Source organism: Megachile rotundata, chromosome 7 (genome assembly GCF_050947335.1).
Source record: "Megachile rotundata isolate GNS110a chromosome 7, iyMegRotu1, whole genome shotgun sequence".
Taxonomy (NCBI): domain Eukaryota; kingdom Metazoa; phylum Arthropoda; class Insecta; order Hymenoptera; family Megachilidae; genus Megachile; species Megachile rotundata.
This window is the reverse complement of record NC_134989.1, coordinates 9,565,192-9,585,285: the sequence shown is the minus strand read 5'-3', so window position 1 is coordinate 9,585,285 and position 20,094 is coordinate 9,565,192. Positions and strand designations below refer to the sequence as shown.

The 20,094-nt window shown below is 36.9% G+C and overlaps 4 protein-coding genes and 1 long non-coding RNA gene across 18 annotated transcripts in view; 1 reads left to right on the top strand and 4 right to left on the bottom strand.

Annotated features, from left to right (window-relative positions):
- Window positions 1–12,547, bottom strand: part of LOC100876314 (uncharacterized) — a 57,865-nt gene extending 45,318 nt beyond the window's left edge. The window contains exon 1 of the mRNA XM_076533586.1: window positions 12,378–12,547. Coding sequence (XP_076389701.1) covers window positions 12,378–12,423 — 46 coding nt within the window. The 5' untranslated portion in view covers window positions 12,424–12,547. The remainder of the gene's footprint in view (window positions 1–12,377) is intronic.
- Window positions 1–20,094, bottom strand: part of LOC100882515 (uncharacterized) — a 54,622-nt gene that overhangs the window by 33,361 nt on the left and 1,167 nt on the right. For 12 of the 14 annotated variants that reach the window (XM_076533562.1, XM_076533561.1, XM_076533563.1 and 9 more), the window contains exons 2-4: window positions 19,688–19,861; window positions 18,916–19,258; window positions 18,627–18,804 (exon numbers count right to left, since the gene is read on the bottom strand). In XM_076533562.1, the coding sequence (XP_076389677.1) occupies window positions 18,627–18,804; window positions 18,916–19,258; window positions 19,688–19,861 (695 nt within the window). Of the gene's footprint in view, window positions 1–2,269; window positions 5,476–8,572; window positions 11,707–18,626; window positions 18,805–18,915; window positions 19,259–19,687; window positions 19,862–20,094 lie in introns of those variants that run through there. The other 2 variants (XM_076533573.1, XM_076533568.1) reach the window with 2 other exon arrangements.
- On the bottom strand, window positions 5,455–8,480 carry LOC143264795 (uncharacterized). The gene is made up of 2 exons (XM_076533584.1): window positions 8,373–8,480; window positions 5,455–8,198 (listed from the first exon to the last, which is right to left on the bottom strand). The coding sequence occupies exons 1-2, from the start codon at window positions 8,456–8,458 to the stop codon at window positions 7,190–7,192; spliced, it is 1,095 nt and encodes a 364-aa protein (XP_076389699.1). The 5' UTR covers window positions 8,459–8,480; the 3' UTR covers window positions 5,455–7,189.
- Window positions 12,656–17,130, bottom strand: LOC105662611 (uncharacterized). The gene is made up of 2 exons (XM_076533585.1): window positions 16,556–17,130; window positions 12,656–15,065 (listed from the first exon to the last, which is right to left on the bottom strand). Exons 1-2 carry the CDS (start codon window positions 16,567–16,569, stop codon window positions 13,988–13,990), a joined length of 1,092 nt encoding a protein of 363 aa, XP_076389700.1. The 5' UTR covers window positions 16,570–17,130; the 3' UTR covers window positions 12,656–13,987.
- Window positions 17,424–19,683, top strand: LOC143264796 (uncharacterized). The gene is made up of 2 exons (XR_013038732.1): window positions 17,424–17,512; window positions 18,558–19,683. It is a non-coding gene; the product is annotated as an uncharacterized LOC143264796 (long non-coding RNA).

Here is a 20,094-nt window from a genome sequence, read left to right as displayed (position 1 = left end):
ATACCTGGTAGTAGGGTTGCTATCGAACACGATCTACAATTTCAACGCGACGAACCTGAGTCGATTGAAAAATTTGGGTCGATTTTGTAAAGGTGTATAAAATACATTAGGCCTGTTCGATCAAAGTTATGGTTGTCAGTCGTGATTATGGTACTTTACGGTTTCTAACAATACAGCGCTCCTCTGTCTGGACTATGTTAAACAGATCTTTTATTTCATAAAGTCTTACATGTCATGATGGTTAAATCGCGTAAAAAATAGTATGCTCATGACAAGAAGGATGTTTGTACATTGCATGGACATGGAACTATTTATTTTCCGCACAAAAACTGCAAAATGACTTAATACTGGGAAGATTATGGTGTTTAGTCGGCTAAGGGTAAGAAAGTAAGACAAGTGATGTTAAAGAAATAAAATTATATAAAAATATAATTCTAAAAGTATTTAGTTCGTAGCTTTGGCATTAGTCAATTTTTAAGGATCCAGGACCAACGCTCAAAATTCACAATTATCAGAAACTTCAGCCTACACCTTTACTTCATCTCGTATAAGCAATTAACACTTCGTAACGGAGAGATGTAGGCGCACGATCTGGCCCAAAAGTTTTCGAACTTCCTAGAAATTCCTTCAGACCCTCTACCATCTTCAAGATTACTTCTCAAATTGTAAACTCGAAATACACGATGTAAAACTGACCAAAGAGCTAAATATTCTTAAAATCGTAAACATTTAAAAATTGATCTACCTACAAAACAAGGTATCTTAACAATCCTCGAGCACCAAACGAACAAAATAAAGTTCGAGAACTTTTCGAGTCCAACCACGTACAATCAGGTATAAGAGTAGCATCTAAACAGTCAATCGGCATTCATTTCCACAAGAATCCACTGCCTCTGAACAGATCACTCAGACTCGATCGTAGCGTTAACGGGGTGTACTTTCATGTGAGCGTTCAAGGCCGACTTAGAAACGAACGATTTACTGCAATGATCGCACTCGTAAGGTCTCTGTCCCGTATGATATCGTTTGTGAATGACTAAAGTCGGTCGTTGTGTGAAGGATTTTCCGCATGTGTCGCACTTGTACGGTTTCTCTCCGGTGTGCGTCCTCTTGTGAGTGACCAGGGTGGAGCTCCTGCTAAAAGCCTTCCCACACACATCACAGCGAAACGTTTTCTCTCCGCTATGAATTAGCAGGTGACTCCGAAGAGAATTTTTGGACTTGACCGTTTTACCACAGAGATGGCACTCGTGTTTGTTCTCGCCCATGTGGCCCTTCACGTGTAGCACCAACGAGTTCTTGCAGATGAACGTTTTACCACAAATCTCGCACTGGTACTTGATGGGGTTGAAGTTCGGGTCGTGGGTCTTCATATGCTTCGCCAGCATGTAGTTATTCGGGCAGGACCTGTTGCACAATTTACAGACGTATTGGTTGCCACCGTGTTTCACGTTCGTGTGATCGCGGAGCTCGCATTTCGTGTAGAATCCCTTGTTACAGGCTTCGCAGAAGTGGGTGTACTTTCCAAAATGGCGCCTCCGATGCGTGGCCAACTGAGAGTTGTCCGAGCACGCGTGTCCACACACGTCGCAGACGTGCTTCTTCTCGCCGGTGTGCATCCTCTTGTGGCTCTTCAACACGTCTTTCGTCTTGAAGAACTTCTCGCAAACGTTGCATTGATAGGGACGAGCGTCGCTGTGCGCGACCAAATGTCTCTCGTAACGGTATCTCATCTTGTACAGCTTATTGCACACCCCGCACTGATAGAACGCTTGAATTTTCGGCAACGCCAAAGGGTCGGACATCTCCTCCTCGTTCTTCGACACGCAATTGCTTTGAATTTCTGGACGGAGTTCGTCGCTGCTTATCGGTTCTTCCTTGATAAAGCACTGATTCTTCGGCTGATCTTTAAACGAGACTTCCGTGGGTAATTTTCGTACGCGCAAGTCGATACCGGTTCTCGGACATCCCCATTCCTCGGACCTGCGAATGAAATGAAAAAAAGAGTTTCGTCAATAGCGATTCGTACACTATTATGTAACGACAATTTGATTTAACGAGGTTTGGTCTTTTATTTGAGAGCAAGCTGAGTTACATTCGGAAATACACTGAGTACAATATCGCTTGGATCTTTGAACTCCTTTAGACTCCTCTTCTTTCTTCCTGAACGAAGTATCTCGTCACGAAGTGTCTCGTCACAAAATGTCTACAGTCACTTATGTTTTTAATTTAATAATTTGTTGGTAAATTGCTGGAATAATAAAGGTGGTTTTACAAGGATAAAATCTTTATATTACTTGTACTGGTATACAGAATAACTTACATATTCTTTTGGAAGAAATTTACATATAAAAGAGTTTATTTAATATATGTATAAATTTTACGGTTTTATGGTGGACAACTGTGCCCGTGAGCAAGTGGCATGCACTGATAAACTCTCGAATGTTTGTACTTCTATTACAAATTTCTGAATTCTTGATCATCGATTCAACATATAATAAACTTGATAAAAATAAAAAGTATCTAACTCGTATAATGTTACATTAATTACAATAACTGATATAATAATCAAGAAACGAAAAGAGGAAAATGTGTAACAATTAACATGAGATTTTGAGATTCCCTCATTTAATGTTTAGCATAAATCTTAAGCTACTTAAAGGTAAAAATATACAGGAAAATGCGGTCTTACAAAAAAAGTAAATGAAATGTAATTAACTTTATCAGTGTGCGTTAACGTGTCCATAACTTATATTTACAAGTAGAGAAAGAACGAATTATTGTAAAGTGACAACGAACTATAGACATTGTATTATAAATCCATAACTTATGGATAATTATTAAGGAAGAGAATATTACGCTAGTATCGTTACATTATATTGCGATGTACATTATGTGTACGTTTCATGAAATGGAAATTAGAGGATATACAAAACACCTTTAATTAGTTTTTAATGATTGTATATCATGGCACCTCGTAAATTAAAATAGTGATCTTGAGTATGTAATCTTCTACATTCATTAAATATTGCTGAATCAGAATCAGTCTCGGTACAAGACCATTTATTGCAAAATCTATTTTTTAAATTACTAACTTAGCTTGCAAAATATAATTATCATTTTGTGGTATATTTATTGGAATTTTTATAATTATTCTATGATTGATGATTGCGTGGAGTATTTAATATTTGCACTTGTTTGTCATGATGTTATATTAAGAAATTGAGAGAGAAATAATATGCAATGTTCTTTTAAATTATAATTTAAAAAGAACCTGAGTAAAAAATAGTTTCTATAAAAATGTATTGTCCAATATGATTATCATTCTAATTTTTCTATTAAAAAAAATCTTTACAATATTGAAGATATACTATTAAAACAAACGTATAATAAAAATAGTGTTAGTATTTTTATTTTTATATAATCATTAGATTCTCTAAAAAATGTAATAGTTGATTAACAGAATATAAAACATTATTTTTTGATAATAATTTTGTTAATAATTTGCAACTAGCATAATAACAATTTGGCCACTTTAGCAGTGAACATCCCTGTACCTCATAAAATTGAATAATTCTTTTTAAGAAAGATATTTATTTAAAATAATAATTACTCTGCAGAGAAATGCGTTTTAATTTCATTTCCTATTCCATGCCTTAATATTTTTCTGATATTAAATCCTGCTCATTTAAAATTTGATCCTGACACATTAAACTATAATAATGCATCAACTTTTATGTATTATGCAACAAATGGCAGCAATAGTAAAACACAATTCGCATAACTTATCTAACCAAAGTATCAGAAACAATCTGTTCCCATTTCAAACGAGATCAAAAAATTTATCACCACAGATATACATTGATAATATTAGAATAATTAATATCAAAGTAATCAATATTGAGTTCTATCGACATTTTAGGTATTCAGTATTCATTACTGACAGTGATGTTTCTTAAAATGATACTAAATCAATACGAAGTATTCCAAGGAATCTTATGGATGCTACTTTACATGGGTCACTGAGATTTCATAGTGATTCTTAATAGTTTTTAATAGAATTCGATTTTCATCTTACAAGGATCTTCAACATATTGTACAAAAAAGTATCTTTTAATTTGAAAGTCCAAAATTGTAATTAAAAAATAATTTTTGAAGATACAAATTTAGTTTTGAAATTTAGAACAGATCAAATTCACAAATTTACAAAATGGAAACTATTCAAAATGTCTCAGATGTCTTTCAAATTTCATACAAAATCACTATGACATCCACGAAACTCCTCAAAGTCTAACAAATTTTGACCCACTGTAATTTGAGATAACAAAGTTCAACCGGCCTCTCCCAGCACCTCAGCGCGATTTTCCGGCTCGTCACTTTCTTTCATTATGCGATTTCATATGTGAGTTCAACGAGCCCTGTTGAGTGAACCTCTTCTGACACACTTTGCACTCGTACGGTCTTTCTCCGGTATGAGTTCTCAAATGAACGATCAAATACTTCCTCACGCTAAACGCTTTCCCGCACACCTCGCACACATGTGGTTTCTCTCCCGAGTGTATTCGCATGTGAACCTGAAGATACGCCTTGCTGGACACGGACTTGCCGCAGATCTCGCAGGTGATCAAGTTCTCTCCGCTGTGTATCTTCAGATGCACCTTCAGAGCCGCTTTCCAGTAGCTCTCGAAGCTGCAGATGTTGCACTTGTGTTTCTCCCTTTCTCCATGGGACTTCATATGGGTGTTCAAATACGCCGCACTGGCGTAGGGAGTGTTGCAGACCTTGCAAATGAACGGTTTCTCTCCTGTGTGGCTCAACAGGTGTCGTTCCAGGGTCTGATTAGTGTAGAAGCCTTTGCCGCAGATCTCGCAGTGCGTTACGTACTCCTCGTTGTGCTTCTTCTTGTGCAGACGAAGGTCGTAGCCGGACACCTTCGAGATTCCGCAGACGTCGCAGATGAAACGCTTGTTGTGCTGCTTCAGGTGCGTCTTCAGGAACTCCTCCGTCTTGAAACACTTGCCGCAGAGCACGCACTGGAACGGTTTCTCCTTCTGGTGCACCTTGATCATGTGCTTCTTCAGCTTCTCCTCGTCCACGAAGGTTTTGTCGCACTCCTCGCAGCGTTCGCAACTTCCCTCCATGTTCCTTTGGTGGTTCTGTCTGTGCTTCAGGAACTGCAGCTTCTTGCGCATTCTCTTGTTGCAGATGTCGCACTCGTAGATCACAGTGTACTTCTTGGTCACTTCGTGTTTCTCGTACTGCCGGTTGCCTTCGGTCTCTATTTCGGTGTCTTCGTCGAGAATTTTTATCTCCTCGTTCTCCGTGTACTCTAAGGTGTCGGTCACTATTTCCTGATGGCCGATGTCTTCGTATTCCTCCACGGTGCATATCTCGTTTTGGTACTTGACCAATTCCATACCTTCGAGCGTTTCTATGTGCTCGATTTTCATTTCCTCGACGGTGATCTCCTGGCACCTGGAACGGACAACACTCGTCAACGTGCGAAACACAGAAAAGTCGGGGTTTAACAAGGTAATAAACGGTACGTGGTGATGGGATAGTTCTTCGATTTAGAAGACGAACACGATCCGTAGGTTCTTCTTGTACGCTTCTACGAGCAATTTATCGTACACTTTGTGTGTGGGTGGATTTTGATGAGCGTAGATCAATCGATCGTTGTAGGATACGAAGTCCTTTAACGATTTGACCTTGGGACAGCAATGAGAAACAGGTAGTCAAAATTTCAGTTTGTAAATCTGAAAATTTCAAACTTCCCTACGTTTTCGAATTTCTGAACCTTAAATTTCAACACCCCTAGATTTTTTCCCATAAGTTTCCAAATATCTAACTTTTCAAGTTCTCAAAACCTCAAACTCATCACGCCCTATATTAAATATACGAATAACGTTGTGATAAATAATAACTAATAATTCATTTTAACAATAAATAATTACATCTATAAATTTATAACATTCACTATTTATAAAATTCTCAAGAGTTGTTAAAATTATCATCTTATAGACAATAAACATATTTCATCAAAAATATTTTGAACATTAAAATTTTTTCAAAAATAAAACTGTGCATGAAAAAAATGTTATTCTATATTTACTTCTTTTGGAAGAATTATTTCCTTCCTACTGAAACTATCAATTTTATACATAAATTTAATAATAAAATAAACTTTACAGCATCCTGTTATTTAATTAGTATTAGAGAAACTTCAGAAGCAAAATCAAACTTTTCTGTCCCTTTAAAAGTGTATTATTTACTTACCAGTGGTTGATATCTTGCGTAAAATTACTACGAGAAACAATATTTTCGAACTCTGAAGTGTCTTCAGTTAATTATAAAATCAAATTAAACTGAAAATTAATTTACCATAAATATCTTTGTTCTTATCTTATTAATATATAAAATGATTCTTTATCTTGGTATAATACTTTATTACATTATGTACAGTGTAATTAACTTAACTAATTAACGTAACATATATTACTTTATAGTATACAATTATACATAATTAAAGCCTTCATAAAAGGAAGGTTCACAATCCTCCAATGTTAAAAAATAAATATTTCAACACTTTAACTTTGACTAATTACGTTAACGTTATTTTTAATTAATATTATCGCTAACTTTCGCATATCAAATTCTGTGAATGAAAATTCACATATTTGAATAATTCGAATAATCAAAATATTTGAATTTCAAATTACATTATTTCGAATATTTTAATATTTGATGTTACTTTCAGAACGTGAACAAATTATTGAAATAATACGAACAAGATCTTTTCAATCAAACAACTCAAATAATCAGAGTCTAATAAAATAGTTAAAATGTCTGAATTTTTATTTGTACCAACAATTTCGAATATTCAAATATTAGATTGACAACTTAACAAATATAGGCCACATTAAACATCATAAATTTAAAATACTACATCCGGTAAGATGGTAATTGAAAGCTATACAAACTGTATTGCTTCAGCTGCCAACTTACCAGGCATACAGTATCATCACAGCTAAGCACCACTAATGTCCCTATGCGTGTACAAAGACTTACACGACAATATTCAAATATTCGAAATTCTCACCTATTCCCTACAACCTATCATTTACTACACGCAATTTTAAAAAATAAAGCTATCTCAAATTATCTCACAAATTGAACTAATTCCTAAACCTCACTTAGCAGCCTCATGTCGACGCAAATGGGCACTCAATGTCCCACGTTGCGTGAACCGTTTCTCACAAATTTTACATTTATAAGGTCTTTCGCCAGTATGCGTCCTACGATGCTTAATCAGATACTTTCTCGAACTAAACGCTTTCCCACAGAATTCACAGATCTCCGGTTTCTCTCCCGTGTGTATCCTAATATGAATCTTCATGTACTGCCTTCTGATCAATTTTCCGCAGACCTCGCAAGCCACTTGGCTCTCCCCCGTGTGTGTCCACAAATGTTCCTTATAACAGTAGCTGTAAAAAGTCTCGAACCCACAGATCTCACATCTGTACTTCTTCCTGCTCTCCGGTTGGCTGTGAATCTTCATGTGGCTCCTCAGGTACACGCGGTTGCCGAAGGACTTATGGCAGATCTCGCAGGTGCAGGGTTTGTCGTCGCTGTGAACGCTCATGTGGGTCTTCAAGGTCGCCTTCAAATAGAACCCCTTGTTGCAGACCTCACAGAACTCCGTGAACTCTTTATTATGTCTCCTGATATGGATCTTCAGATAATACTCAGAGGTCAACTTGGCTCCACACACGTGGCATATGTGAGGCGCTCCATGTAACGTTTTGTGGACGTTCAGGTACTTCTTCTTCTTGAACACTTTGTGGCAGACGTTGCATTCGATGGGTCCTGCATTCTGATCCTTCCGTTTGACCTTGACAGTCTTATTCGCTCGGTGCTGCCTCGGTTCGTTCGATTCTTTGCATCGAACCCGTCTATGCTTCAACAACTGTATTTTCCTAGTAAACGTTTCGCAACACGCATCGCAAGTGTACTTCTTCTCGGCCTTCTTCAGGGCTTCTCGGGTTCGAAGGATTGACCGTTCGGTTCTGTGAACCAGCAGAACTGCCTCGGTTCCGAACTCTTCGTCACAGGACTCGCATCTGAGCGATGCTGTTTTATTTTCGGGATCTTGCGGTGATTCTGTGACACCAGGCCGGGCCGGTTTCACGATTTTCGCTCTGCAAACATACAAGAGGGTTTAAGCGGACCTCGAACACCTCGTCAAGGTTGCACGGAAGACATCAACGGATTAATGCGGTTTGAAAGTGTTAGGTAAGGAGAAGATCCTTGAGCTACGGTTCTTCCTATTCGATGACTGTTCGAAGATATTTGTACAGTTTGAGGCTACTTACTGCAGGGATTTCTTGACGAGGTATCGGAAAAGAAAATGTCTCGTTGGAAAATATTCGCAGAAGTTCTGAAATGAAACTGACCGCATTTACAGTATTATCTAGCATTTTTAATTCCGGAGTATTCAAAGATTATGGTTTGCACTCGTATCTGGACAGAGTATAGCTCGAATATTTAATGTTTGATACAAATATAAAACGGAATGTTTACTGCATCATTTATTCTTATGAAGTTGCTTACAAAAAGACTTGTACCTGATCCAAATGATAAACAATTCGATGTAAAAATTGGCTGTCATACAACTCATTCAAGTTCGCAATTTGTGAATTAAAAGTGATTTTTCGCTCTTCATTCGATGCAAGTAATTCTATCTACATTCGCTAAAGCTACATATCACACTAACAATTATCAACTACATTAATAATAAAAAAAAAATTCTCTTTGCTCCGCACGAGGTGCAAGAAGCTGCACACTAAATAAGCTTCTCTGTAAATTGTTCGGTACAATTATATTTCTCAGTTATAAATTAATACAAGTGCAATTTTACAAATTCAAATAACGTTTGAAAGGAAAAAATTCCTAGGACAACTGTGTATGTAGCAATTCTCGTGCACTAATTAATGTAAATGAAAACACTATCACAAGTTAAAGTACTGGTTTTCGATAAATTCAACCATTCGCGTGATTGTTCTTGCACTTAATTTATTTGCACGTATCGAAGCATTGTTACATGTGCTGTTAAAGGCTGCCTGAACTTGCTGTATAATTGTTTTGTTAATTCGGATACTATAAATGCACATTCCTCGAAATGCATCGCGTAACAACTAAGGCACTATCATATATATACGTGTATGTATGTAAAGTTCGTTTGTTTAATTGAAAGCACCATTCGCACGATTTTAATGGAACGTGTACGATTCGTCAAGAAGCAGATCACGTGTGCGTATAAAAAAGAACTTTGAGTATTTAAGTAATTACGATGTAAAAAGATCTTCCAAAGCGTGGACGGTTGTGTTCGATAAAATCATACTTCGTTAAGGAATTTTCTATTATTCGACGCCTGTGCGAGATGAATACAAAGTACAAATTATGAAAATATAAAGTGTAACGTCATTAAAAGCTACTTTACACGCTTATAACTTTCGTACTCTACACATACGGCTTGCAGTTTTAAGTTTAAAAAAAAAACAAGCGGTTAATTTACAATTATCTCCTAAACGTTAATAATAGAAAAAAGAAAGAAAATATGGAATTCTTAACAGAGAATGTACATAACGTTTGCACTTAATTTTTACGTAGATTGCGGTATAAAATGCAGTTCAATGCAGATATTATAAAAAATATTTTTCACACAAGGTCCTAACGTAGGCGCTAGCAAGGAACTCGAACATCAACTGTTTTTTCAGATTACTGCAATTTATAACAAATTATTTTACGAACAAACTCTCTTTTCACGTAGGAAATTCATTTTTCTTCGTTCAATGAAATTATATAAAATTACGAACAATGATCAAATGTAAAATTACGAATGTGACGAATAAATACTCTAAATGCTAACAATGAAATATCACCCTCAATATTTCAATCGATCTCGATAAATTCTCACATTGTGCACGATATCATCGTATAAAAATAAACGAACATCCGAACGATGGAATTCCTACCTTTTACTCAATTATGAACAAACTCGTATCATCTCATTACAGTGTAAAAGGAACTTTCTTTATCTTATCCACATTTATTCTGAATTTCTATGTTGTCATTCTTTTGTCAATTCTTTCAAATAAACTTTGCATTCATTTATTTTTTAATTCAACACATTACCAGTTTCAAAAGTCCACTGTTTTATGAGTGACAATATACCAAGATATTCACACACTATTTTATCCCTCGGCAAGGGACGAATAGAACACACGATAGTAATGAACTTAAAATAAAAGTCGAAATTATAAATAAAAAATCAATTTAGAATTCCAGAAAAATTGCACTAAAAGAACAACCAAATAGAAACAGGACAACGTGATCAGACAGAAAGACCCTCTACGTATATCAAAATGATACCTGCATCACACTAATTCCAACCACAGGTCAGACTATTCACATCACCCAGTCCGAACATAAATGAGCTCCACATCTCATCAAGGTCCTGTTCACGTCACTGTACCTACACGATACTCTGAGATACCCTAGCTAGGTAACAATATAGTGATCGTATCAAGGGACTGTTCCTGATCCTGTATCTCTGAGTCCTGTTGCAACTGTTGTTGCTGCTGTTGCTCCTGTTGCTGTCGAGCCGTCTGCTTGGCGTGCGTTTTGAGATGCGAGTTGAGCATCGTTTTCGAGGCGAACGACTTATGGCAACAGGTGCAGGGATAGGGTCGGTCGCCGGTGTGGCCCCTGAGGTGCACCACCAGAGTGGTTCGCTGAGTGAACCGTTTCTCGCAGTGGGTGCATTTATGTGGTCTCTCGCCTGTGTGAGTGCGTCGGTGGACGCTCAGATAATTCTGCGAGATGAATCCTTTGCCGCAGAGGTCGCAGATGTGCGGTTTTTCGCCGGTGTGTTTGCGTAGGTGCACGGTCAGGTAGGTCTTGCTGGACACGGCCTTGCCGCAGACGGGACAGACGTACTCTTTCTGAGGTCCCACGTTTCCGTGGGTCTTCATGTGTACCAGCAATACCTGTTTCCTGGAGAAACGCTTGTTGCATAACTCGCAGTGATGCTTCCTTTGGGGCGGCACGTAGTCCGGTTGGTGCAGCTTCGCGTGCAGCCTCAGACCCTGACGATAACGGAACGTGGCGTTGCAGATGTCGCATTGAAAGGGTTTTTTGTTGGTGTGCATCGATTGGTGCTCTTCGTAAGTGTCCTGCGAGACGAAGCTGGCACCGCAGATCTCGCATTCGTACTTGTAGTCGATGTTGTGCCGTTTCTGGTGAGCGATCAAGCTCTCTCTGTGCTCGGTGACGAAACCGCACGTCTCGCAACTGTACGCATCGTCCGTTTCGTGTTCCAATTGGTGGTCGGACAACTCGGCCGCAGTGACGAAACTGCAACCGCAATGCTCGCAAACTAAATGATCGTCTTGGACGGGAACCTCCTCCTCTTCGTGGATTTTTAGGTGCAGAGCGAGAGCTTGTTCCGTTATGAAACCGTCTCCGCAGAGGTGGCATTGAATGATATCGTCGGCGATGATCACCTCTGCGTTCTCCACCTTAGGCACGTGCAAACTGTCATCCGTGATGAGCAGCTCTTCTGTCTCTTCCTGACCGAATATCTCGTTCGCCCCGCATTCCTGCTCTTCATCCTGAGGTAGCATCTCAAGCTTTGACACAAAATATCTGGAAAGAAGAGAGACACAAACGGCGGTCAATCGATAGTTGAATTCATACTCGATCGTTATACTGTACTCTTTCCGTTTAAGGGACGTTCGGATCTTTTAGCAGATTTTTGCGGGGACAATTTTGGTCAAACACCCGTGAACATCTTTACGAAATTAAACACATTTATAGAAGTGCCTCGGTGCTTTCCAGTATTTTCTTTATTCTCTGTATTTAAATGTCTTCTCGCTATAAATTGTTCTTAAAACAGCGTGTTTTAAAAATATGCAGTTCAGGAATATATTATTTAGTCTAGCTATAAAATGTAATAATATACTGCTGAATAATGTTTCTCGATTAATCGAGTATCTTTCACAGTGGTCGTTTTTTAAATAATTTATATCATATTCCTGATTATAAGACTTGTGTAAATGGGCAGTAATTAAAAAAAAATATGAAAATAATTGATGAAGCTGCGTTGTATTTTCTGACAGAAAAAATATTAAATATTCAACTAAGTGTACATAAACGCATAATTATTTTATTAAGTGCAATTATACTTTTCGTCGATAGCAATCTCTGTTGCACACTTACCAACATGATGTACTGTTTTACCGACGGTTTCACAAGGAAGAATCCGCCATCTTGGATTTATCCACACGAATTACATATCAAACATATATTTACCACATCAGTTTTGGGAAAGAAAAACAAATTTTGAATGCGAGATTGCACCATTAATATTCCTAGATTTTTAAACTGAATATGTGAATAAAAAAAAGACACTCGTCGAATACTTCGTGTCAAAATACGATTTTTATTTACGAAAACCTAAATTTTTATCTAGATTTGCATCGCAGCAGAAAAGCTTGAAAATAAAACTTAAATAATAACGATAATACTGTACCTTTGTTGAGTACGCGCAGATAACGAAATACTAATGAATCATTAATTAAAAATGGTTAAAAAATTGTCCAATAACATTGAAAACTTTAATTAGACGAAAAATTACATTCAGGAGTGATAAAATTCATAGAAATTCTTCGGTAACGATCACGTCCAACGATTAATCACAACTATGTTTAATAATATTAGTAGCAAAGATCTTTGACGAGATTACATAGAAATATTTAAGCGTCTTCATACTTACGTCTTATGATATTCATGTAACATGTAATAACCCTGTACTTACATTAATCAGAGGCACATGAATTCATCGTTAAGGCCGAAATGCTAGTTATTTCTATCTATAGATTCAACTGAAAAATGCCTAAAATATCGTACGATAATCGTATACTAATATTTCTCTATCTGTTTTAACATTTCGTAAACATCAAATAATTTCTAAATACGCAATTTACTTACAATTATCTTTCCTATTTAGAACATCTTTTTTTCCTTCCTATCGATTAAAAATTCTCAAAAATTCTATCTTTTAGGCACATTTAAAACTTAGCTCGTTACACAGGTACTAATTTTAATTGTAGCTAATTTCGCGGACCGAATCTCCATACTATATAATTATCCTATCCGTTGAATGTACGAACGAACAATATCACAGTGACGACATGCACGTTACACGCAAGATTAATGAATTACCATTGTTTCTTCTCATAGACTTCTATAGTTAACAATTAACAAATGTTTTAACTTAAAAACGCAATAAACTTTGCAAAACTATCAACGCAATAATATTAACAAAATCCTATTACGCATCATAAGGTAATAAGGCTATCTACTTAATTATAATCAACCTTCAGGCACTTTATCCGTTTTCAATAATCAATAATCAGAACAAATTCAAAGAACTCTAAGTTGTCCTAAATTATTTCCTATCGAAATAAAGAGCATTAAGTTGTACTAAAAATTTTGTTACAACTAACTCAACTTTAATTTTACGACCAAATCAGTAGCTGGCACATTTCTATGTGCTTCTCATACGTGATGGGCACGCAACTGTGTTCGCGAAATTTCTGAGTTGAAATATTTTTTTAAATTTCTAAATTCGTAAATTTTCCAAATTACTCGGACATTAAATTTCCAAATTTCTATATCTCAACTTGAAAATTTGGAATTTCTACACTTTTATTTTCCGTACTTCCTAAATTTTCAAATCTATAATTTTCAAAATTTGGAAATTTCCGTATTGCTCCAAATTCCTACAAATGACAGATTTCTAAATTTCCTGAAAATCTAATAACTTGATAAACTCGGTATTTCTCTAAATTTCCAGGCAACCAAATTTCTGAACGTCGAACTTTAGCCCATCACTGCGTCAACCTGTGTGCACCCACGGTGTCTCCTAATGCTTTTTCATGTGATTCAGCATGATGGTTCTGGTGACGAATCCTTTACCACACAAGGTACACGTGTAAGGTCGTTCTCCCGTGTGATATCGCCGATGGACGGTAAGCGTGGAGGCCTGAGTGAATGACTTCCCGCACATGGCACAAAGATACGGTCTCTCCCCGGTGTGAATGCGTTGATGCACCACGTAATACTTGCGATGTGTGAAACCTTTGCCGCAGACGTCGCAAACGAGCGGTCTGGACCTGTGCACAGCCTTATGCGTGGTCAGAGATTCGACCGTCGCGAATTGTTTCGAGCACGAGTCGCACGGATACGAGACAACCGACTTGGACGTCGTCAGGGTGCCGCTAATACTGCTAGTCACCGGATCACCGGAAGAGCCAACGGTGTCGGTGATTCTATTATTCCCTGTTAGCACGGGCTTGTGAGTTTTCGCGTGATGATTGTACAGATTTCGGGTCTCGAAGCGCATCAGACACCTAGGGCAGGAATAAGGTTTCTCCTGGCCGACCTCGTGCATCCTCCTGTGTCGTTCTAGGAGCGTACGGTAGCGGAAACTGGCCGGGCAACGATCGCAGACAAACGTCTTCTCGACGTTGATCGAGGTCGATATCGTCGGGACCGAGGCGCAGGACGTGGCCGGCACCGAGTGAGTCACCTCGTGCATTCTCAGGTGGCTGAGAGCGAAGAAGCTCCGCGAGCAAATGGTGCACGAATATCTCATCGGGTTCTCTATACTGTGCTCGAATTCCGGCAGAGCGGGGTGACTGGTTCTTATATGGTAATTCAGTTTCAGGGTGCTTCGGAATTCGAGGCCGCACGTGGAACAGGGATGGGACTCGGTGACGAACTGCACGTGGTCCATGAGACCCTGGTCGGAACAGATGGATGGCAAGTGGGACGGGATCGTTTGGAACGTCGAGGGCATCATCGATGACTGATTCGAGAACATCGAGTTGTTCTGGAGCAGGGTACAAGTGACGGGCAGACCGGGGTCCCCCGTCTCGGGCGATGGCGAAAGTATCTGACGCAGCATCCCCGATAATCCACCGAAGGTCTCGCTTGCTTCCCTGAAATCGACAAAACCCAAGGACAATGCAGCGGCGAACAATACCGTACGGTGCACATAGCATTGCCATTTGATTCGTTCGGTGGTCTTTTGCTTTCTCCCTTGCAACAGGCGGTGAATAAAGATAGGAAAGCAGAGAGACGAAATACGGGGTGATACGCGACACAAAGAGAATGCCGCTAAACACGCTCAACTGCGCTTCGCCATGAGAGGACATTGTCCCGTGTCAACGATGGCCAACGCGGCCATTGTGTAACCACCCTACAGCGAAATGGTCGAGCTGCATATTTGACGGTACTCGCTTTGTGTCGAACGTATCACCCTGTATTCAACGTTGCGTGATGATTTCTGCAAAAGTGACCGTGTGCAAAGTGCTTGGGCATTGCGATTTTCTCTCCGAGACACAGCGTACACAGTGCGACCAGGGTGCAGAGCTTGAGACAGTTTTGTCGTCATCGTTCTATGTCTTCACGATTTTCTTCAGAAGATCGTAAAGAGTTTACCTTTAAGTTTTCACGGTGTCTTACCTTTTACTTAATATAATTTAGCTGTTAAATAAGAACGTTACGACGAATATTTAGTAGGATTTTATTTATCAGTCACATAAATAGTTTTTTTGATTGAATATATATTTTGCCTTTTTTTTTCTTTCATTTATTCTAATCGTTACAAGTTGAGATGTTAATGTTTTGGCCCTTTATGGAAACGATCCATTCACCTACCTGTAAGTTGACCTTGATTTACTGCATGCAGCGAATAATATTGTGTAACAGATTTAATTATTCAACACATTGACTGCGGCGCTGAAGATGAAAGTTTCATTAGGTAGTTCTTTTTATGCTTAATAAATCTTAACTATTGTTTTCATATATTTTTATTTTCAAAATTTAAGTATTTAATTATTATTTATAGGCAAAAGTATATCTAATCACATAAATTCCTATGGATGTCAACGTGTTCATATCTAATGACATACATTATAGTTAACATATTATATATGTTAAAATATATATTTATTATGTATAAAAGTTTATAAACAATTTAATTAATAAAAGCTTCGAATATTTCTTAATAGAAATGTTAATTAGCTCTTAAGCTTCTCATCAAGGGCCAAAACATATAAAAGATTAACACCTTCACTTGCAATAAAAGTAAACAAAAACAAAAAAGACAAAACTCCTATTTCTGCAGATTTCTATTCAAACTAAATAACGAGTTTAATAAGAATGCCTTTCGCATCTAATCTTAGAAACTATACCTCTCCTTTCCACGTCTTTTAGACTTACAAAAAATTAGCACAAACGGAGGAAGAAATGAAAAGGTTTCTCTACAGCAAACCAACAGAAGGAAGGAAAATAGTTAAGCTGCAAAACTTGGCGAGAAAAAGTTAGAAAAAGCAAACCCTTGCTAGGAATCAGTATTCTTTACTAACGATACAGTATGTTTAGAAATCAGACTAAATTAGTATTACAAGAAAATTTGGATTCTCACCTGTAAAATGACATCCAACGTCCGTGCACTGTCTTCTGATCTTCTTTTGGCACAAACTTCAGCCAACAATTTTCCTCTCGAATATTTCACTCACAATTATAACGCGATAACATCGGAAATACAAACACGTCTAAATAAAACGTGTAAAATAAAAAAATTTGGTCAAAAATGCGTAAAAATTACACACTTTCGAACCGTAACTCGAAACTGTAATCTTGCATAAACGAAGAGGCAATGTTTGATATTTCCGCATCAAACGATAAAAACAGGAAAATATAAAATGCGCCGTAAAAAAGCTTGCTTCGTTAACAGGCGCACAAAGCAGCCTGATTACCCGATACCCGAGTATCGGAAAACAGAAGCAATCATAAAAAGCAGTCTAGTTAATTTTCCACCAGACTGCAAAAAAACGCGAGTTTCAAGCACAACAAATTTTCAGCAAAAAATATGCTGAAGAAGTACTTGAAAGATTCGATACAATCTCGTCTTTTTATATCACGTTAAATGTGAACGTGATAAACGACGACAACAAACAATAAATTTCATCGGATTTATGCTTACAAACTATTGGACAAGAGATATCTTTGATAATAAAAATATAGAAGTAATACTCGCCTTAAAAGGAGACTCTTCAAGTCCTCTTCGTACGTTTCATACGATGATCGTTCTTCGTATCTTCGATGATTTTTTCTCTTCGCATTTATATTAAATCGAAGTAATTTTCGTTTAAAAAAAAAACCACTTGTTCAAACTGGCATCTGAGAAGATTACCAGCCACAAACGATGCTGATTGAAACCGAGACCGTGGCGCGAACACCACCGTTTATCAGCGGATTTTATGCGCAGTTAACAGAACGATAGCACTTACAAGCTAACCGGTATACTAGTATAACTATATGGTCCTGACGATAATGTAAAAGCGTAGGCATTTGGAAAGCACGAAGACGACAAGAAACGGTATGGTTTGTTTCGTTTTTCTTTTCTCATTTTCGTAATACGAATTATAATACAACTTGGTGATTCTCTTTCGTATGCACCAAGCGCGTCTATCATCGTGACGTTAGCTTACGAAATCATTAGTTTGTGATTTTTTTTGGTCGGCCTTATTGTCGGCCGTGTGCGGCATTTTGTGCCTTCACGTAAGCGTGGGATATTGATACTGACAACATGTAAACATCTGGTTTCCAATTGAACAGAGGGATTAAATACTTACTATTATGTACTAGAAACAAACAATGATTTGCATTCGGATTAAAAGATGACACGTAATAAAGTTTGACAAAATGGACATGTGTTTAGAATCCCTCTGTTCATTTATTATACACGTATCGAATAATAACTAGGATAGAGTTCATTTGAATAGAAGCATGTATGATACATTGAAATGTCTTGTGACACAAGTTTCGGTGATTACGTTAAAACGATTCTTATTGAAATGAACTCCATGTACATGCTATTACATGTAGGAATATTCAAGTATTTTGCAATTTGTTTCATGCAGTGAACGTACTTCTAAAGATCGTATTAAATTTACTATGGGTTGAATAAATGGATTAAATGAATGCTCTTAGTATCGTGACGCTGGATATCAAATTGCAAAATACAGAGAGCCAAAGATGGTTGTGGGGTGTGTATTAACTTACCTCGTAACCTTGCTGCACCTCATTCGATTGAATTAGGTGGCTAACTCTCAAATATTTATTTTGAGATTTAAGAACTAAAATATTACCACACGTGTTTAACTGCATCAATGATTTCAATAAAAAAATATAATCTTACTCCAAACAAATTAATTCTCAATTATTTTTAATTTTTTATAATCAGACCCAGGGTACAGTTGTAATAAAAGAATAATAATGAGAAACAAAATTGAAATACTATAATTTGTTCTTGTATACTGCATAATAAATTATGGAACCATCAATTAAATAATTCATTAATTCTAAGTCATGAAAATTTTGTGTTCAAGAAAAGAAAAGAAAATATTAAAATGTCTGTGTAGGTGTATGTGATCTCCACAACAGAACGCACCTTTGGCTCTTAAAGTACAAAATATGGATAAAAGACTCACCCAGTTTTGGGATCCCCGTCTGTTGACTGCGGCATTGGCATCTCAGGTATATCTGAGATTTTCTGTTGTAGCCCAGAAGGACCAGCTTCGTCGCATGCCAAGGAAACATTTACAAAAGTTGTAGGCTCTATAGTTCTATTATTGGGATCTTCCTCACTTTCTTCTTTTACAGGTAGGCCTGAAAAAAATTTAATTCATAAATGCAGATTTGTATTATAAAAAAACTAAGATATCCAAATGAACATATTTTAACAAGAAAATACAAAAATTATGTAAACTTATAACATACCTTCATCTCCATCACATTCATCATCCGAGTTCTCTTCATCTTCGCTACTTTCTTCTTCATCTTCTTGTTGCGCAGAGCTCGATTGATTCTGTGATATTTGGTTATGTGTGGTTTGTGAACTTGGACCAGGCAATGCCTGAACGGGTTGTACAGAATTACCGCTTGTGTCCATAGGAACTGAGGTTATTTGTTGCTGCTGATTAGCACTGGATATCATCATAGGGATACCCAGGCCCATATTATCCATCATACCCATACCCATATTGTTTTGATGCTCGCCAACTTGCTGCATCACATTGCCATCTAACCTGTTCTCTGAACTCTGTTCTTGTTTCATTACATTCTGAAATTAAATATACAGAACATATTTATTAACTTTAAATATACTGTATCTAATTAAATAGTATTTTGTAACAGTTTCAAATAAATAAATAAAAAAATTAAGCATAGTCATGTACATAACATAACCATAATAAATTACCATGTTACAATATATTGCAAAATGTTAAGATATACTTCAATCATAAAAATTAATTACACAGATAACAGTATAGTTTGATCAAACATCTACACGATGAAAAAACTTACAAAAGTTTGAGGTCTAAAATATTTTTATCACCAGTGCAATGGTAACCAAGTAAACATGTAACTGAATGTCAAGAGAATAAAAGAATATCTACTTTGTCATATTTGGATATACACTGTGTAAATATTCATTGTGATCAATTTTATTGTAAATAAAAGAAATATTTTGTACAGAAAACAAAATTACCTGATTGAGAGTATTGGTAACATAACCCTGTTTGTCTTCTAAATTGACTCCTCCTAGCCATTGTAGAAGCTGCTTTTCTGCATTCGCTGTTGTATTCCAAAATTCATAAAATAGCTCTACTTTATACACGCAATCATCACATATCTTTTTGGGTAACTTGTCTTCTCTTGCAACCTGAAATCATACATACATAAAATATTTACTTTGCATTCATATCATTATACATATAAAATATGAGTGCAAAGTTGTATACAAGTTTCATTTAGCTCAAACTTGTAAATAAAATTTTGTTTTAATATTACTGAAGCATGAATGAAGGTAGATTACACATACAATCAAATATAAAATCTATTATCCATTGAGATGTTACGAAACATCTACTACTGAAACAACTTTAAGTTCTAAAA